This window comes from Onychomys torridus, chromosome 9, assembly GCF_903995425.1.
Source record: "Onychomys torridus chromosome 9, mOncTor1.1, whole genome shotgun sequence".
NCBI classification, from domain to species: domain Eukaryota; kingdom Metazoa; phylum Chordata; class Mammalia; order Rodentia; family Cricetidae; genus Onychomys; species Onychomys torridus.
This window is the reverse complement of record NC_050451.1, coordinates 6,488,660-6,506,108: the sequence shown is the minus strand read 5'-3', so window position 1 is coordinate 6,506,108 and position 17,449 is coordinate 6,488,660. Positions and strand designations below refer to the sequence as shown.

Genomic DNA, 17,449 nt, shown 5'->3' with positions numbered 1-17,449 from the left:
TGGTTTCTCCTGGCCTTGCTCTGGAATCCCAACATGGTTGACACTGGCATAGAGTTCTTTTCTTGAAACCGCAAACTAGGACAAAGACTTAAAATATGAAAATGATGGTGATACCTGAGATCAGTGAGCCAGGAGGTGGAGTCTGGGATAAGTACAGGTACATTGTGAGGAGAGCACTCGGGAGAAGGGGAATACAGGGTCACAGTGGCGCAGGGGGGATGGGCGGAGTCCTTGCTCGTACCTACCTTTAGCTTAAGCTAGGCAGAAAGCACTCTGAAACAAATCACCCCAGAGTCTAGAGGGTGCGGTCCTCACAAGATATGTTCTGGGGTGTGTGTGTGTGTGTGTGTGTGTGTGTGTGTGTGTGTGTGTGTGTGTGTGTGTGGACTGTTTTAAGTTCATTCAACTAGGTGGACCCTACCTAAAATGTGGGAATTCAGTGAGTGAATCCATCTGGGGTAGGAGAATCCACTCAGTGGCATAGCCACTCTCCAGGTCCAGTGACCTCCTGACAGAATCTGTATGACCAGACTTTCTCCCTTTTCATAGGAGCTGTAAGTCTTGATAGCAATATGAAATCTTTAGATTTTTTTCAGGGGTAGCAATCAACTCAGAAAGTTCTCCAGTGTTAAATGTTCCACCATCCCATTTCTGAGGGTGACCCAGTTTGCAGCCTGCCTGTGTGCAGTCTGTAGTCTGAGTTGGTGGCTGACTCCAGGAGCTGGCCTTCCCTGGCCTGTCATTGCGGGTGAGGCTAGCATTCAGAAGAACCGGGACAGATGGAGTCTAGGCAGCTGTGGTGGGCACAGGTAGCCTACCAAAGCCACCCAGAGAACATTCTGCTCTCCCACACTCACAGCTTGCTTTGATCAACTCCTAGCTTTCTGAGGAGATCCAGTGCTCTCTGGCCAGCCACCTCTTGTCCTTGGTGAAATCAGAGAAGAACCGCCAGGTCATGTGTGAGGCAGGGATGCTCCGCACACTCATGACCTTTTGCCGCAGGACCCTCAGCACGGGTGGCAGTGTCCTGCACTCGCAGCTCGTCAGGATCTTTGAAAAGCTCGGTTCCCAAGCCATTGAGCCCGATGTGCTAAGGTATTGCATGCATGAAGCATCCAACACCACAGACCCCAAGGCAGGGTAACGGGTGCACTGTGTACAATCGAGTCTCCAGGGGCAGGCGTCAGCATCCCCCTCTCCTTGGCTCCAGCATCAGATGTATATGCACACAGAGCAGACATAGCCTCATCTGGGAGTCTCTGGGGGGATGCAAGTGTCAAGGAGGTAAATCTAGAGCTAATCCTTGAGGCCTGGACTAGATCCAGAGGCCAGACTGAAAAGAGCTGGGCTTGCAGGGGCAGTAGCCAGGGCAGTATGATGGGGACCAGATGCAGGACTCCACTGAATCCTTCCTGTACACAGGAGGAATAGAAAGGACTCAGGAGAAAGCAAAGGAGGGACATGCATCATGCAGGAGAGGTTGAGTCTCTTAAGATGCTTACTGCCCTGGAGCAGGATGGAGACGATGGCCCAGGTTCACCTTTACCAGACTGCTACTTACAAAGGAGCAGAGCAGACAGAGAACAACCCTTCCAGCCGGCAGGTCTGGGACCCAGGGGCTGGAGAAGCCTCTCTTGGCCACTCTCAGCCCTGCCAGACCAGGCCACTAAGCTGAGCACACAGGAAATTCACTTAGAAACCTGCAAACAATATATAGCATGAAGTCCAGTTGAAGTTTCCAGCTTTACCAGCTCTGCCAGACAATGAGACAGGGACATATGGTTTCTGTGTGACTTTTGGAAATCGTATTTCAGGGGTGGGGACACGAACACTGGGCATCTAGGGAAGTGATCTGGGAAAGCTTGCCTGCACTGCCAATTTAGTTTCCTCTCTTGATGTTAATGACATTCAGGCAGTTCCTAGGCCTTGGAATTCACCCACCTCAGCCAGCTCCCAGGAAAAGCCTCTGTTCCTCTCCCGGGCATGAAGACGACCCTGGGTACTCAGGTGAGGAGACAGAACAAGAAAGGTTGAGGGGTGAATAGTTAACATTTTTTATTTCTGATGAATGATTGTTCATCAGATAGAAAAGTGGGCAGGTTTAAAGGGTGTTTTTTTTTCTTTTGCTGCTTGGTGGGGCAGGTAGAGTATGCAAAGGGGTTGGGGATCCAGAACCATTCCCAGTCTCCGCTTGAGGCAGGTGGTGCTAGGCATCTGCCTGACCCTTTCTACCTGAGATCCCAAAACAATGGTCCTGTTTCCTCTACAACCCAGGGGTCCCAGGGGCAGCACCGGGCAGAGGTGGGCAGCAAAGCTTTTTGTAAAGTTCACAGCTTAGGAGCAAAGTGGGATGCTGGGAGCGAAAGCATTGGATGATGCCCGGAGTCAGTCAGCTCTCTGAGAGCACTCCATTCTCAGAAGCCAGTTTAGAAAAACAGATGCTGGAGACACCTGCAATGTAAGACCAGGCAGAGCACCGAGGCAAACAAGGGCCAGCTAAGAATCGAAGGCAGAGAACTGGGCGTGGAGCTGGCAGCCAGAGGCAGGCTGGTATGGAGGGCAGAGCTGAGCAAGTCACTGTGAGGCCAACAAGGAATGCCAGTTGGGCAAGTAAGATGCTGGCAGCAGCTGCAAATGCTATGTCAGAAAGAGGAGCATGCTGGCATGAAAAGAAGTCACACAGAGCTGGGTATTCTCACCACCGCATGGCATTTAAACCAGCAGAGTTCAGGCCGAGGGCCCACTGTGTTTGGGAAGTGCCTGGTGGCTTTTGCAGGATGCTCAGGCTGTGGCAGGAGCATCAGAGATGTTGCCAGAGCAGCGGTGGAACTGCATGAGGCAAGGACACATCTTTGTCTTGTTTTCTGCCTCAGGGTCATGTGAAGAGACCGCTGAGAAACCTACAGATGCCAGCCCATACCCTGGAGGGTCTCAGGACCTCAGGTCCTCATGCACCTCCCAAGATTCGGCCACAGCCCTCCAGACAACACTGAGCCTCATCTCCATGACCTCCCCTCGTAATCTGCAGCCTCAGAGGGCAGCCCTGACTCCGTCGTTTGTGGAATTTGACATGTCTGTGGAAGGTTATGGGTATGGAGGACTCACATATTTGGAAAATGACCGATTAATTTGCCAGTACCTCTGATGATCTGTAACACTGGCTACACAATTGTGACCCCGTTGGTTCTCACTGCTCAAGCAGAGGTGTGGTTAAGTAGTTAGATACCCCTCTATTCAGTGGAGAAGGGCAGAGTGTCTAGCCATGGAGGACCAGAGCCCTCTTCTTCCCTACTGTTTCTGCTTCTAGAATGTTCTCCATGTTGTCTGGCCTCCAGTGAGGATTCATCCCCTCTGGGTATTCCACCAACACCAACTGTTTTCTGTTCGTGGAGCCTCATGGCTCCATACTGCCACTGCAGGCGGATGGAGCAGGGGGTATCACAGCCCAGACGGCTGATGCAAGGGATTGGCATGCAGTCCAATGACATGCAACACTTTCCTATTTCCAGCTGTCTCTTTACTCCAACCTTGTCTACGGTCATGGGCACCAGCACAGAGCACTCCATCTCTGGAGGGACTGGATCAGGTAAGCATCTCCCAAGTCCCTGGTTGCAGATTTCTACCCCAAGTCCCAAGTTTCTGCAGATGAGGATCCTTCCGCCTACTCCATCTGCTCAGTCTCTTAGAGCGGCTATCTATTCATCATGCACTGTGCCGGCTCACTCCACAGCCAGGGCTCAGGAGCATTGAAGGCTTTGGAGATGCTGCAGCTGAGGCTGAGCCATTGTATGGGAGCCGGGAATAGGCTGAAATGAAGCAGTATATGCTGTCAGCTTTCTCTAGAGAGGGGTGGAAGTCTGTGCTTGTGGCCATCAGGAGGAGGCAAAGCCACAGTAGGTTGTTTTTGGCATCAGCCTGGAGCCTGGCCATATTTTTCAAAGCATTTCACTAATATAGCACACTGGCCATCTTAGCACAAGTGCTCAGAGAGGCCTGAGCTCAGTACTCCCTGTTATCAAAGCCAGGTTCCCGGTTTTGGTGAGAACATGGCTGGCCATGTTCAGGACAAACTTCCTTTCTGTGGTGGTACCCAGTGTGCTAACATGGCTACAGATGCTATGCTACAACATGAGAGGATATGGTGCTTCCTTGGACTAGGTCATTTCTCCACCTTAGGTTCAGCCAAGCTGGTGTTCTCGCCTCCACAGAGCCCAAAGCCTGATCAGTTGCAGAGGCTTAGATATTGACAAGCCTCAGGGACAGCCACGTCTCTGTTCCCTTGGCAAGGCTGCATGGCCTGGGGGCTTGGAGCAGCAGGGCTCAAGGTCTGTAGGGATACCAAGAACTTCCTGTGTGCCTGCTTACCCTGGTATAAACAGTGAGAAGCATCCCATGCTTGGAGCAGGAGTGAGTGAGGAGTGTGGAGCAGACCAGATGCAGAGCTAGTTCCCAGTAGCCAGCCCAGCAGGGTGGAGTCAGAGCTGCTCACTCGGTGTCTCACTCACCTCCTTGGCAGGGCAAGTGTAAAGCTATGCTTGTGTTCTATCCCCAGGTACCCCCAGGCCATTCCCTCCACCTGGAGGCCTCACCTTCTCCTGCTGGTTTCTGATCAGCCGGCTTGCCACTGTCATGGAGGGCCACCCCCTACGCTTTCTAACCCTGGTGCGCCACCTGGCCAGGACTGAGCAGCCCTTTGTCTGCTTCTCCGTCAGCCTCTGCATGGATGACCTCTCCTTGGTCGTGTCCACAGAAGAGAAGGAATTTCAGCCTCTGGGTAGGGCCCTGGGTTCTAAAGCTTGTGTGGTCTATACCCAGGGAATGGGGGTAAGCCAGATGTTCTTAGCACAGATGTGCATGGAAGCATGGTACCCCCCCCATCTCTTCATCTTTTGAAAAGATTCCTTGGCCTCCATACATGGTGAAAGGTCTAGGTAAATCTTTGTAGTGTGCCACTCTGGTCTGGGCCCTGCATGGCTCTAGAGCTTCTGCTCACTGGCTTTCCAGAAAACTACCTCTGCCCTGACAGAAGGAACACCGGTGGGACTTGGGGTTTGCCTCACGGAACACAAACTACATCATTAGAGCAAGGTTTATAAAGAATATACTCCATTTAGTTGGAGCTGACGTGGCCCACAAATAACCCAAATTTAGAGGGCTGACAGATAGTCCATGTCACAGGTTGGTCACTCTGGGTGCCCAGAAGCCTGATCCAGCTCAGTAGAATTGATGGCTGATCCTAGCTCTGCCCTTCAGACGTCATTATATTCCCAACCTCACCTGCCTTATGGCCAAGCCCAGATACTTCAGCCGTCACTCCTGTGCTAAGAGTCACTGCCTCGAAGCAGCGAAGTGTATGGAAGGCCCTGAGAATGGCCACGTTCTTGGCACTCAACCAGAGTGCTTGACTCCTCCCTCTCAGGTCACCTGACACATGCCATCACCCTGCACTCAGTGGACAGTGCCTAGCTGAAGCTTGCTATGAGCTGATCGTGGGTGATTGGTCCAAGTTCTCTGCCTTAGGGTAGTAAGTTGGTGCAATGATAGCACCACACCTCACAGGGTTGGGGGCTTATTAAATGAGGTAAAGCTGTAGTCATGCCGCTAGCGTCTGGTGCAGAGGCTGAGCTCAGGGGTGATGGCAGCAGCTCCTGCTGCAGGCACTTTATGTTCTTCTATCACCCTCCCCAGGGCTCCTCTTGGGTCTCCATAGCATGATGCCTCATGTGAGGTCCACGGTTGGTTCTCTTTTACAGATGTCATGGAGCCTGAAGATGAGGCAGAGCCCTCTGCAGGGCGCCAGCTGCAGGTCAGGTGCAGCCAGCTGCTGACGTGTGGCCAGTGGTATCATCTGGCTGTGGTGGTCAGCAAAGAAATGAAAAGGAATTGCACTGTTACCACGTATCTGGATGGACAAGCTATTGGTTCAGCCAAGGTCACTGACACAGCTAAGATGTTGCCTTGATATGGTCGGCTAATTACTCACTTCCCCATTTTCACTTGTTATTTCTGTGTGTGTGTTTGTGTATATTTGTGTGTATGTATATATATATATATATATATATATATATATATATATATGTGTGTGTGTGTGTGTGTGTGTATCTGCATGTGTGTTTATATGTGTGGATATGTGTGTGTGTGTGTGTGTGTGTGTGTGTGTGTGTGTGTGTGTGTGATATCTTGATGGGCCTTGTATTATGCCTACAAACCAATGAAAGACATCTTTACTGTGTTCATTCTTTCTATCCATGAACATGGTGTGTCTCTCCTTTAATATAGATTATATGTTAGAGATATCATATAACTATCTGAATTTTCCCTTATCCATTTGGAATTTTCAATATACAGATCTGGCTCATTATTTTGTTTTATTATTAATTTTATTAAATACACCATTTTTCTTTTGAATAATTGTAAATGGATTTGGTTTCACTGTTAGTTTATAGATATGCAATTGATTTTTGTGTTGATTGGCTATCCTGTGACTTTGATGAACTCATTTACTAGTTCTAGAGATTAAAAGCATTCATGGGCATGATATCTGCAGATAGAAACCTTTTATTTCTTCTCTTTGAACCACACAGCTGTGATTAGTGTAAGTACGTGAAACTGTTCATGTTCCAAGAATGGACATTTACGTTCTTAGTGCAATGACTGGGCCAAGGAAGATGGACTTATGGACTTCTGTGTTTCTTTTCATTTTTTGTCAAATTTGTTCTCAGGTTTGGCATCAAAGCTTCATGCCACTCTGTCTACACTTCCTGGCTTGTTCTGCTGCACGCCTCTCACATTTGAGAGCTATCTTTCTGACTTCTTAGATAAGATAAAATTTTGTTTTGGTGTGAGAATGAGCTCCTGACATTGTGTCGCTGTATATGACTTTGATGGATTCCAGGTTAAGTACCGCTCCTGCTTTAACAGATGCTGTATGTTCAGGCCTTACCAGGGCCTTTCCTTTCAATGGATCCATCTTCATTTGTGGATGTTTATGGCTACATTGGGACCCCTAGAGTTTGGAAACAAAAGTCCTCATTAATCTGGCGTCTTGGCCCCGCGTATCTCTTTGAAGAAGATATATCAGTGGACACTTTAGCACTTATCATCAAACTTGGCCCGAGGTACTGTGGCAACTTTCAAGCTGTGCACCTTCAAGGTATGGAGTGTTTTGATTTATAATGATTCTGTTGGTATGAGTTTTTAAGTGGGTACCCAGTTATTTATAGGATATTTATAAAGAATAAACTCAGCAGAGGTCAATCATTAGGGAAGGCCTTTGTAATTGGATCATTATATATTTACAACCCAAGAGAAACTGTCACAGAAGAGGAAATGACAATATCCTTTGGGTTTCAACTCCGCAGTACCTAATGGAGGAGGGTAGGTGAGTAATACTCTCAGCAAAGAAAGGGAGGGAATGAGATAAATAAGTTACATTCCTTTTAATGAAGACGCTTTTTAACTAAAGTATACTGTTGTCTTCAATTATTAAACAGGCAGACAGCATCCCCATTTGCTTTATTGATTGTTGGCTGTTCAAGCAGGGAGCTTGCTCTCTGAGCTCTGCCAGGTCCAGGGGGTCAGTTCCCATCTGGAAAGAAAGACAAATGCATCTGCGTTTGAAGGCCTTATGTGTAGCCAAGGTGGCTGAGTGCTGCTGAGTGCTCTGGTTTCCAGGACCAGGTCTTGTGTGGCCTTCATTTCCTGTGGCCATTGGCATTGGCCAGAGCAGCTGGGTCAGTTCTGGAGTCCAAGGTTCACCGACTCTGTATCGCCCAGTGTTCCTTTAGTAGGAGTCAGCTGTCACACCTGCTAAGTGGGGTGTTCACAGTAGCTCTGCAGCACTCAAGATCTTAGGTCTGTCGGCCCCACCCACTTCCTCTATCAGAGAAAGTTACTTAGCCACTTGGAAGTGAAGTGGTAGATTTGATAGATGATCCTACTCTACTAAATTTCATACCTGTGACACCTATGTTTTCTAGAAGAGCCAATCTCAAATTATTGCCCTGAGTTTACTTATTGTCATTGTTTTATCTTTTTCATTCTAGGGTCTCACTCTATAGACCAGGCTAGCCCCAAACTCACAAAGATCCACCTGCCACACCACACTTGGCCCCACTCTCATTTTTATATTACGTATCAGAGAAGCTTTTGACCCACAAATATACAAAATGCAACGACATGCAGACATCCTCCCAGTGATCATTTCGCTATGTGACAGGGGATATTTAATGATCAGAGGGTCCGTTTCTTTCTCTGTAAAGAGAGGCTAGAACTGACTAAAGACATGCTGTTGCAGGAGAAGACCCGGATGGTGAAGCCACACCCCTCATTGTGGAGGAAAGGGTTTCCTTTGGCCTTCACGTGTCCAGCTCTTCTATCACCAGCATACTGAACATCAGAAACACCTACAATGAGGTGGACAGCCGCCTAATCGCCAAGGAGGTACAGCTTCCCGGGTCCCTTCCTTTTTCCCACTGCGAACTTACTGTGTGGCTTCCTCCAGCTCCCGAGGCTTCAGTAACTGTTCTGTGTATGTTCATCCCTGATGGCTAGACACATGCACACCGCACTTCTCATTTGCTAAGACACAGCCTGCTTCCTCACCAGGACTAAGCCCTTTCTTTGCTTAGAGGGGAATACGTGTGCTCTTCCTGTTGAAGAACTTGGAACTCGTTCAGGACCGCTTTGATTCTGGAAACTCTGTTAGCCATCTTCACTTTGGATGATCTACCAACTCTGAAAAGAGGCTGAGTGGCTGCAGTTGTGTTTTTAGAAACACAAGCGAATGCACGTGGAAAGAAAGATGCTCTGTGACTCACCATTTCCCAATTCCTGCATGAATCTCTCTTTTGAGTTCAGTGCTAAAGAACATTGGTTGTTTTGTTTATGTTCTCTTTGCTCTTGTGGACAGAGGGCCCCAGAGGTCAGAATCAAGGCCCTGGCATGCACCAAAGTTATGTTTTGCTGCATATCCTGATTACTGAAGGCAGAATTCCTGTCCTCCTGTGTGTCTGGAATCAGTAGTCAAAACTGGGCTTTGCAGAAGGTCTTTTGTTTTTTGTTTTTGAGACAAGGTTTCTCTGTGTAGCCTTGCATATCCTGGAACTTGCTCTGTAGACCAGGCTGGCCTTGAACTCGTAGAGATCGGCCTGTCTCTGCCTCCCGGGTGCTGGAATTAAAGACGTGTGCCACCGCTGCCTCACTTGATAAGGTCTTGGTAATAGTGTTTTCTTATTGTCACTGGGTTCTTCTGGCCCCATGGCCTCCTCTTGGTGAGCAGGAAGGGCATACAGATTGTGAGCTTACAGCCAACTCACTTACAATCGTACTACAGTTGAGGAATGAGACAGCCCAGAGTTTCACTTCAGCCCCCAATATGGGGTAATTATCCACTATTTGTCACATGTGGAGCACCAGCCTTGAGCCCTGGGGTGTCTGTCCTCTAGGGGCTCCTGAACAGACTCCTTCTCTAGCAGGGGTTTTGTAGCACTATTGTTGTCATTTCCTCTAGATGAATATTTCCTCTCGTGACAATACCACACCTGTGTTCTTGCTGAGAAATTGTGCTGGACACCTCTCAGGGTCTCTTCGGACCCTCGGTGCTGTTGCTGTGGGCCAGTTAGGTATGTCAAGCTCTAGGCTCTACTCTGCTTTGGGAAAGAGGGATTGTGCATCCTAGAACTCTGGGGGTGGAAGACAGATGGATTGTATAGGGCAATCTTGTGAGGAGGGCCAGGGTGGAGAATAAGCCTAGCCAGAGAGTGACCAAAGAGAGCAGCTCTGCTCAGCTTGCTGCTTCTTGACTGAGGAGCTCAACTGCCACCCATGCCAGTTCCCATGTACCACAGGACCTAGCCCTGGAGCACAGGATGGCCTGCAAGCAGGAGCCATGGTTGTATTGGTTGTGTGAAAATAACAGACATGCTGCCCAGATGTCTGGAGCTCCAATCTCTCTTCCCAGCCTACCCTAGTGCATGGGCCTTTTCTTTCTGTCCACGGGCAGAGACACAGGTGGCTTTCAGGTGTTGCTGCATTGCAGTACTGCTGTGGCATACTGATGACATGTTCTTTTTGACTCCCTAAGGGGTGAGGGTGTTCCACTCCAGCCCTGCTGCCAGTAGCCTGGACTACATTGGAGGACCTGCCATCCTCTTGGGTCTCATCTCCCTGGCAACAGATGATCACACCATGTATGCAGCTATGAAAGTCCTGCACTCGGTTCTGACCAGTAATGCTATGTGTGACCACCTGATGCAGCACATCGGTGGGTACCAGGTAATTCCACCCTCTCCGCTGACCCTGCAGCTTCCCAAAGAGGTGTCAACCCCAGGATGAGAGGCTCTTGTCCCAATCGCATTACATCAGGTCAGGAGTGAATTCCGGAAAAGAGAATCCCAGCAAGCTTTGCGTTCCTCATGACCTTGGTCACCCTAAACCAATAGGTTGCTCAGCTATCCACCGACAGGCATGCTGAGGCGCATGAGCACAGCAGAGGAGTGCCTGGGGACAACTAGCTAAAAGGAGCTCTGTCTGGGCAGGCTTGCTCTCCTGTCTGTTCTGCAGTATCCTTCTTGATGATTCCAGAATCATCTAGGATTGCTTCATTCTGCCTCCTGCTGAGTCCAGAGTATAGACCCAGATGGTTTAAAATCCTGTCTCACTTCTAACTGTTTAACCTTGAAAAATCATTTACATCTGCCTCAGTTTCCCCACCTATACGATATGTACTTTTATCCCTCCTGACTCTTGGCCTATAGTGATGATTGAAAGATTTCATACAAATGAAGGGCTCAGATTAAGTCTAACCAAGAGTCAGTGCTCAGCAAATATTAGCTGCTTTGAGTTCTTAATCTCCTTGTGATACAGTTCTCTCATGTGTATAACAGGACCACTAGCAGATGTGGAGATGGGGATGACTATAACAGGACCACTAGCAGATGTGGAAATGGGATGACTGTAACAGGACCACTAGCAGATGTGGAGATGGGGATGACTATAACAGGACTACTAGCAGATGTGGAGCTGGGATGACTGTAACAGGACCACTAGCAGATGTGGAGATGGGATGACTGTAACAGGACCACTAGCAGATGTGGAGATGGGATGACTATAACAGGACCACTAGCAGATGTGGAGATGGGATGACTGTAACAGGACCACTAGCAGATGTGGAGATGGGATGACTGTAACAGGACTACTAGCAGATATAGAGATGGGGATGACTGTAACAGGACCACTAGCAGATGTGGAGATGGGATGACTGTAACAGGACCACTAGCAGATGTGGAGATGGGGATGACTGCATATTGACATATGTGGGGAATGTAGAAGAGTGCCTACTCAGAAAAGTTGGGGCATACATGTTCATGTCATTGTCATGACTATCTGCAATTGATAAGGTTTGATGCAGATCTTTCTCTCTAGTAACCTTCTTCTGGGTTGGGTGGTGACTTTGAGAGGAAGCGTGGTGAGAAGGACTAGGGCTTAGGTCTTATTTAGGGGAAGAAGAAGGTCAGATTGCAGATGTGCCAAAAAAGTGAAAAGATGTCACATATCTGCTGATCATGAAATCTGCAACGATTTCAGAAGGCATATTGGAAGAGCCAGCAGGGGTATCTTGAGGGAACAGGGACAGAGAGTGGACTTTGAGTTGTGTAGAGAGTGATCTGAGTCCCAAAAAGATGGGTGATGACTCAGATGTCAGCAGGTGGCTGGGTAGCCTGGTTTTTATGTTACCAAGATCATGAGGATGCAGATTTTCTGGGAAGCCTCTTTCTTAGCTCTGAGATGCGTTTTCAGAAACAAGTGCCTTGTTGTGTCCATTCTGGAGTGGATGCTGTGCCTTACTCACCTTCTGGCATAACAGAATGACACAGCCAGGGCCTGCAGCCTGAAGCAAGGCTGTGTGATCTGGATGTGGACATGTGGTGGCTTCCAGACAACGATGCAGCGCAGATGAGAGCCCGTGATGATGACTGTATAGATCCAGTAAGAGATGAGGAGGAACATGAAGAAATTAGAGCTGAGGATGAGGGGAAGTAAGAGGTCCCTGTGAGAGGTCCCGACTCAGAAGCCCAGTAAGACAGGCCTAGGAAGGGAAGTCGCCACAGAACTTGGTGTGTCTTGTGCGAATGTGGAATGAAGGAAGGCAGTTCCAAAGAGCGGGGATGTGGGGTGGCCGCAGGCGTTCTGTGGGAGCTAGCAGTGATGGGAGAAAAGGGTCCAGTGATACATCCGGGACTCCCACTGTGCATCCCTCTCCTCTCCAGATCTTAGCCTTTCTCCTGAGGAAGAAGACGCCCTTCCTAAACCATCGCATCTTCCAGCTGATCCTCTCAGTGGCTGGCACCGCAGAGCTGGGTTTCCGACCATCTGCTGTCACTAACACGTGTGTCTTCCGGCATGTGCTCTGCAATTTTGAGGTAAACTGGAGACTGATGCCTAGGCCTCCAGGAGTGTGTGTGTGTGTGTGTGTGTGTGTGTGTGTGTGTGTGTGTGTGAGAGAGAGAGAGAGAGAGAGAGAGAGAGAGAGAGAGAGAGAGAGAGAGAGAGAGAGAGAGAAACACAGTAAAAAAGTCAGGTGTTTCACCTTCCCTCATCGTCATATTGACAGTAGGTGGGAAAAATCACATAGCTTTGGAGTTCATGGGCCTGGGCTTACAGTTTAGCCCTGTTATCTCTGACAAGTGTGGCCTTGGCCTTGGGATGCTTCTGGATCACTCTGATCCCCTTTATTCTTTTCTTTTGAGATAGAGTCTTGGTATGTAGCCCAGGCTGGCTTTGAACCCATGATCTTCGTGCTTCCTCAGTGCTGGGATTCCAAGCAGGTGTCACTATGCCCTGGTCCATTGTGCTTGTTTATGAAACTGAGATCATCATTTCTTCCTTGCAAGCTGTCATAGGGGTTCAATCTGATAGCGTCTTGGAAAGGCTTTTCAAACTGTGGAACACCATTTAATGTGAGGATTAAAGATAATATCCCCCTCCCTTTGGACACTGCTCTGCTGTTCCCAGTATTCTTTTAAAGAATGACCTGAGAGTTGCAGCTTGGGACACTGAGGACAAGTGGAAGAATCAACAGACCTTTGGATGGAACAACCCATCCTAAATGTAGCAACATTTACTGGTACCCAGGTGCTGTCCATATCCTGAAGATGCCCTAATGTTCAAGACCCAGGCCCTCTTCACTGCCAGAAGGAACAAGAAGACACTTTGACATCTCCTTCATGCCCGCCCCCAGTACTACAAAGAGACAGACACAGGGTTTCTGAGGAGTGAAGGCCAGTTATACTTTAGGGACCAGGAGTTCTGGGCCATGTTTGCAGAGTTCAGTGGGAAAAGGTCTTGTCACATAGAGGGCATATTTTCAAACACTCCAGTATGTGAGCAGTCCTGGGAGAGGTGGTGAGTGGAGATGTCCTTGATTGGAATTCAGATCCACAGTGAGGTATTAGGTAATGGGAGAGATGCCTGAGATTCCCTTTAGAGATGTTCTCTGTGCCTGCTAAATGTCAGGGTACTAGTCTGACTCCAGAGCAGGTAATCCTATTGGCAATCCTGATCTCAGACTCAGCAGACCCTGCTACACCCATGCTTTGGTCTTAACACACATCTATTCTGTCTTCCAGCTCTGGACAAACACTGTAGACAACCTGGAGCTTGCTCTCTTTTCCCATCTCCTGGAGATTCTTCAGTCACCAAGGTTGGCTGGGTTTCAGTAGCCCTGGGGTTAGAACTAACGTCTTTCTCTGGGTTAGAACTTTATCTTCAAACAAAAACTAGGGGTTAAGGGGAGAGGACAACCAGTGGTTCAGCATCTGTATTGTCTGCTACCTCCCAGAATGCTGGGTCCTTCCCCTGTGGAACAGTGGGACAGCGCTTCCGCCTCTGACAGACTTGGACCTCAGGGGGCTAGGTGCTGGGGAATCAGAGCTTAAGGACTAGCCCTGAGTTAGGTGAATTAGGGCTCAGCAAGTGGCGAGCATGGCCTGCAGAAGGAATAGCTGATCTAGGCCCTCAGTTGCTCTCTGTCCAATGTTTCTCTAACTGACCTCTTCAAGGGACTTTGAAACAGTCACTTGGAGTTTCCAATGGCAGAAATAAAACCCCAGAACTTTGGGGAAGACAGAAAACAGGGAGGAGGATGGAAGCAGAGGGGCTGGAGGGAGTAGTCAAGGAGTTCTTTAGTATGCATAAGTGAAGGGCGTGTATCTTCAAGGATGCTGGGGTACCACTGAAGTACCTCCCTCTGCCCCTCTCTGCCTTGTTTTGGCATGCATTGTTTTACCTGGAGCAGACATTCTTCTGTGATAGCCAGGTGGCTGTGGGATGCCTCCTTGGTTCTTTGTCTCAGCTGGGTACCCTCCATAGGTTTTACTCCACAGTGCTAGGGTAGGATTGAGTCCTGCTGGGCCACTCTGGTCCCATAGCCAGCCCAAGAGCATGGCTTTGCATCTCCAGGGGCTAAAGAGTTTTAGTGAGAGCTTCCTCTAATACATAAGGGCCGTGAAAGGAGTAGGGAGGCAGCAGAGCTGTGGGCTATCCCCTGCCTGCTATCCAGTAACCATTATTGTCTTCCTTCTTTTGAATGTGTTTGTAACTAGATTTTTTTTTTTTTCATTCACACTCCTATTATTGACTATCTGACTAGGTGACCCTAGCCTTTGGGTGGAAGGTTTTGGGTCTTTTCTGTCACACAGTTCTGTGATTTGTGACCACCTCATGCCTGTCCCATGTGTGGTCCAGGGTATAAAACTTCACAGAACTGAATGTGCTCATGCCAACAACAAAGTTTCAAAGGAGCACCCCCGCCCACATCCACCTACCCTTCCTCCACCGGTCTCCACTTTCTGTACCTGTTCTCTAAGTAACAGACATTACCCTTGTGGCTCTTGTCTTTGGAGGAGTGGAACTTACTGGAAATAAGATTGTGATTATCCTGAGGAGGGGGTGTGGGTACTTGAATTCCATCTCTTTCCTCTGCCTCTCTACCGAGCGCTCATCCACTTTGTGGTTTGGGGTGGGCAGGAAGAGCAGGCATGCAGACGGGCTCTGCAGGCCGCTGCCGCTTCTGCTGCTTGTTGGGAAGTGCTCTTGGGTCACACGTGTGTCTGCTGCCTTTGTTCTGGGTTTTCTGAGGCCAGGGTTAGTTCTCCCTGAGGCTCAGAAATCAAGTCAATAATTGGGTTTGTCTTCAAAGGTAGTTTCTGGGGGTTGGAAGGGACAAGCAGCACATGCTCCTGCAACTCTGACACTCAGCAGACACATAGCCTGATGGGTGTCTGACGGCATCTTGACTAGTTGCCAAGAGAACACTGGAGTCAGAGAGCCAAGGAACAAGCCTAGCTTAGAAAACCTTTTTAGCAGAAACGCAGAGAATTTGGTTCATTCCGGTAAAAGCTTTTACTGTGTCTCTCCCGGGTTCACCAGGGAAGGACCGAGGAATGCTGAAGTAGCCCACCAGGCACAGCTGGTACCCAAGCTCATATTCCTCTTCAATGAGCCAAGCCTGGCCCTGTCCAAGGTCTCCACCATCATTGCCATTCTGGGCTGTCAGCTGAAGGGTCACTTCAACATCCAGGACTTACTCAGGTACTTCAACAAGCTCCAGCGGTGGGGAGTGGGGAATGGCACAGGTGGACGATCCTGGAACTATTTTACAAGGGGATATGCCTGCCCCTGCTCACCAGTACTTAACAAAATTTAGAACTTTGTAGAGATTTGTGGTCAGGGCTGTGCACTGGGACAAGAGCGGATCTTCTTGATTCAGGGTGGAAGAAGGCAGATTTCTCAGCTTCTGGTACTCAGACGCTGTTCCAAGGATTCAAGAACATCTATTGTCACAGCCACCCTTAGCAGCAATGGCCCCTTGGGTCTACCTCCTGCAGAGTTCCCTCAGGATGACCAGCTGGTTCCACATCCCACACTTTCTTCTTCACTCCTATCTGAAAAGTTGACTGGGAAGAACCAGAGTTAACTTCTTTGATCAACCCCAATAGATTGAGAAGTTTCTAGAAATCCTGTGCTGATCATAGCATTTTCCTCAGACTTTCACTAGAAGCTCCACTTGAGTGGATCACATAGAGAACACTTAACACAAACCCAGCGGGGACAACCGAGACCCCTGCCTAAGCATGTCCTTCTTTTGCTGCCCACAGGGTTGGACTGTTTGTCATATACACCCTCAAGCCTTCATCAGTGAATGAGAGGCAGATCTGCCTGGATGGATCCCAAGACCCTTCCATACCTGGTGAGAGCATCCTTTTCAGATGTCAGATCAAAGCATCAGGATGACCCTCAAGGCACCCCAAAGCACATACTGGGGACTATATTGGGGACCACTTTGCAAGGAAATGAGCTGTGGGACAGAAGGGGAGACATCCACAGCTATGATGGCCAAACAGTGGCTGAGGAAGCTACATTTAATAATTCAGGTTATGCAATCCACCACAACATATATTCCTGCTTCAAAACCTGCAATGGTTTCCAAGGCCCACAGGCAGTCAATTCCGAGTATAGGCACCATTTATATTAGCCTCAGTCTCCTTTCCTGGTTGAAACCTCGCAGCCTCCCAGTATCCCAGTGAGCCTCAACCTAACTCTCTGAAGTGTTAACACAGGCTCTGTCCTTGCTGTGGACATGTTGTCTCTCCAGGAACGCCATCCCCTGCCTACCCCATCCCCTGCCTCTCTGATAGACTAGTCATTTCCGGTCCCAGTAGCCTTTATTTTCAGGTCCAAGGGCTTCTCATAAAGTACAGTTTGTGATGTTTTTTTTTTTTTTTGTTTTGTTTTGTTTTGTTTCTCAGTGTAGCCCTGGCTGTCTTGGACCTCATTTGTAGACCAGACTGACTTCAAACTCACAGAGATCCGCCTGCCTCTGCCTCCCTCCCAAGGGATTAAAGGTGTGCGCCACCACCGCCTGGCTTGTGATGTGAATTTTGAGCCACTGTCTTTCCCATGCAGGACAGTTGTCTTGTCTTGTTCAGTCTTCCTTTGCTGGGAAGGCAGAGAGCAACAGCTGCAGCCACTCTGTCCCGGGCCCTTTGGGTCTTCACTGCCAAGGTGGCACTGTTTAAATGCCAAATTTAACATATTAGGGGCTGGAGAGATGGCTCAGCTGGTAAAGCGCTTGCCACACAAGCGCATGGACCTGAGCTTGGATCTCCAATATCCATATGAAAAGCCTAATCTACCAGCGTGTGACTGTAACCCTAGTGCTGGGAGGCAGAGACAGGGTCATCTCCAAGGTCCACTGGTCCACTAGTCTAGCAGAATCAGTGAGCTCTGGATTTAGTGGGAGGCCCTGACTCAACAAATAACATGGACAGCAATAGAGGAAGATTATTCTGACATTGACCTTTGGCCTCTATCGACATGTGTGTGCACACACACCACATACATAATAATACAATAACAAAATTTAAAGAGTAAAAATTAGAACTTTGGA

The 17,449-nt window shown here is 48.8% G+C and overlaps 1 protein-coding gene across 1 annotated transcript in view; it reads left to right on the top strand.

Annotated features, from left to right (window-relative positions):
* Window positions 1-17,449, top strand: part of Wdfy4 (WDFY family member 4) — a 211,328-nt gene that overhangs the window by 50,373 nt on the left and 143,506 nt on the right. Inside the window, 14 exon segments of the mRNA XM_036199282.1 lie at window positions 881-1,095; window positions 1,913-2,007; window positions 2,874-3,090; window positions 3,510-3,586; window positions 4,553-4,774; window positions 5,754-5,932; window positions 6,922-7,153; window positions 8,297-8,442; window positions 9,512-9,623; window positions 10,085-10,275; window positions 12,270-12,422; window positions 13,629-13,702; window positions 15,430-15,591; window positions 16,158-16,249. Of these exon segments, the coding sequence (XP_036055175.1) occupies window positions 881-1,095; window positions 1,913-2,007; window positions 2,874-3,090; window positions 3,510-3,586; window positions 4,553-4,774; window positions 5,754-5,932; window positions 6,922-7,153; window positions 8,297-8,442; window positions 9,512-9,623; window positions 10,085-10,275; window positions 12,270-12,422; window positions 13,629-13,702; window positions 15,430-15,591; window positions 16,158-16,249 (2,167 nt within the window).